At 68.1% G+C, this 1,282-nt stretch overlaps 1 protein-coding gene across 1 annotated transcript in view; it reads right to left on the bottom strand.

The window, feature by feature from the left end:
• Positions 1 to 1,160, bottom strand: part of LLGL1 (lethal giant larvae homolog 1 (Drosophila)) — a 7,261-nt gene extending 6,101 nt beyond the window's left edge. The window contains exon 1 of the mRNA XM_010570601.1: positions 1,116 to 1,160. Within this exon, the coding sequence (XP_010568903.1) occupies positions 1,116 to 1,160 (45 nt within the window). The remainder of the gene's footprint in view (positions 1 to 1,115) is intronic.
• Positions 1,161 to 1,282: the final 122 nt, after the last annotated feature.

The following is a 1,282-nucleotide window of genomic DNA, read 5'->3' as shown; positions in this document are numbered from 1 at the left end:
CACCGCACGGTGCACCCAGACCCGGCATCATCCCAATATCCCCAGACCCGGCAAGCAGCTTCCCCCCAGCCCGGCGTCACCGGTGCGTTGCGCAGCTACGTCTTGGCACGCCGCGTGCCAAGGGTTTCTGCCAGCCAGCCCCTGCGGTCCTCGCCCCCGGCCACCACTCCGGTGCCCTCGGCGCAGGGAACGAGCCCAGCAGCTCTGCCCAGACCGACAGGCAGGAGCTGTCTGGCAGCGCCGGGCACAGCCGAGCTGGCAGAGCCAGGCCAGTGCCATGGAGGCTTTGGTGAGGCCGGACAACAGGGCACACGAGTGGGAACATGCAGGGGACTCTGGGCATTAAGGGGACGGTGGATGCCACCCATCCTCGCTCATCCTGAGGTCTCTCCCGACCCAAAACGGTGCCACTGGCCAAAAGGCAGGTAGTCTCGGGGCAAGCGGCCAGGGAACGCTGGTGGCACTGGCTCACTGCAATGGGGGCTCCAAGCCCAGGGACCCCCAGCTGCCCCAGGGGATCCCGCAGGCGGTGGCAGCCCCTCAATGCCGGGCTCTCTGCAGCCAGATCCACCCAGCCTGGCTGGGGACAACCCATGGGTGCCCCCACTAACCAGTAGCACCAGTCAGGCCAGCTCCGGCTGCTGCCTCGCCCGGCCCCAGCTTCCCCAGCACCATGAACCTCCAGAAGCATCTTCTCGGTGGCAGCTGGAGCGGGGCCGGGTGGGCACGGGCTGCAGTGCCACGGGCAGGATCGTGCCACCCCACTGCCAGCCCCGAGCTGGGTACCACCCCAAAAACATGCCCGCAGAGGATGCACAGGGCACCGCAGCCCCCCGAAATGGCAGCTCCGTGGCCCTCGGAGGGGGTTTAACCCGGGGGTGGCTGGAGCCAGCACCCCACGGCGAGGCGGCCAAGCGGAGCGACCGGCGACATCGCGGCCGGGCTGGCACCCGGGCGGCCTTGGCAGAAGAAAAAAAACAAAAAAAAAAAAAAACAAAAAAAAAACAGAAAACCCACAAAAAAAAACGCCATCTTTGTGTTCGGGAGGCAGCGAGCCACCGTCCTGGGGGAGGGGGAGCGTGGAACACCCCCCCCCACCCACCCCCTTCCTTTACCCCGACCCCGATCCGGACGCAGCCGCCCCCGCGTCCCCCCCGCATTCCTGCGGCGCGGGGGCCCCCCGAACGCGGGCCGCATCCAGCCCTGGCCGCCCGCCAGCAGCCCTCTGAAGTCTCCCTGCACGCCGCCGGCAACAAAGCCTGGCCGGGCCCTGCGTCGTCGT

Source organism: Haliaeetus leucocephalus, unplaced genomic scaffold (assembly GCF_000737465.1).
Source record: "Haliaeetus leucocephalus isolate CR32 unplaced genomic scaffold, Haliaeetus_leucocephalus-4.0 Scaffold295, whole genome shotgun sequence".
In the NCBI taxonomy this organism is placed as follows: Eukaryota; Metazoa; Chordata; class Aves; order Accipitriformes; family Accipitridae; genus Haliaeetus; species Haliaeetus leucocephalus.
This window is presented reverse-complemented; position numbering and strand designations above follow the sequence as displayed.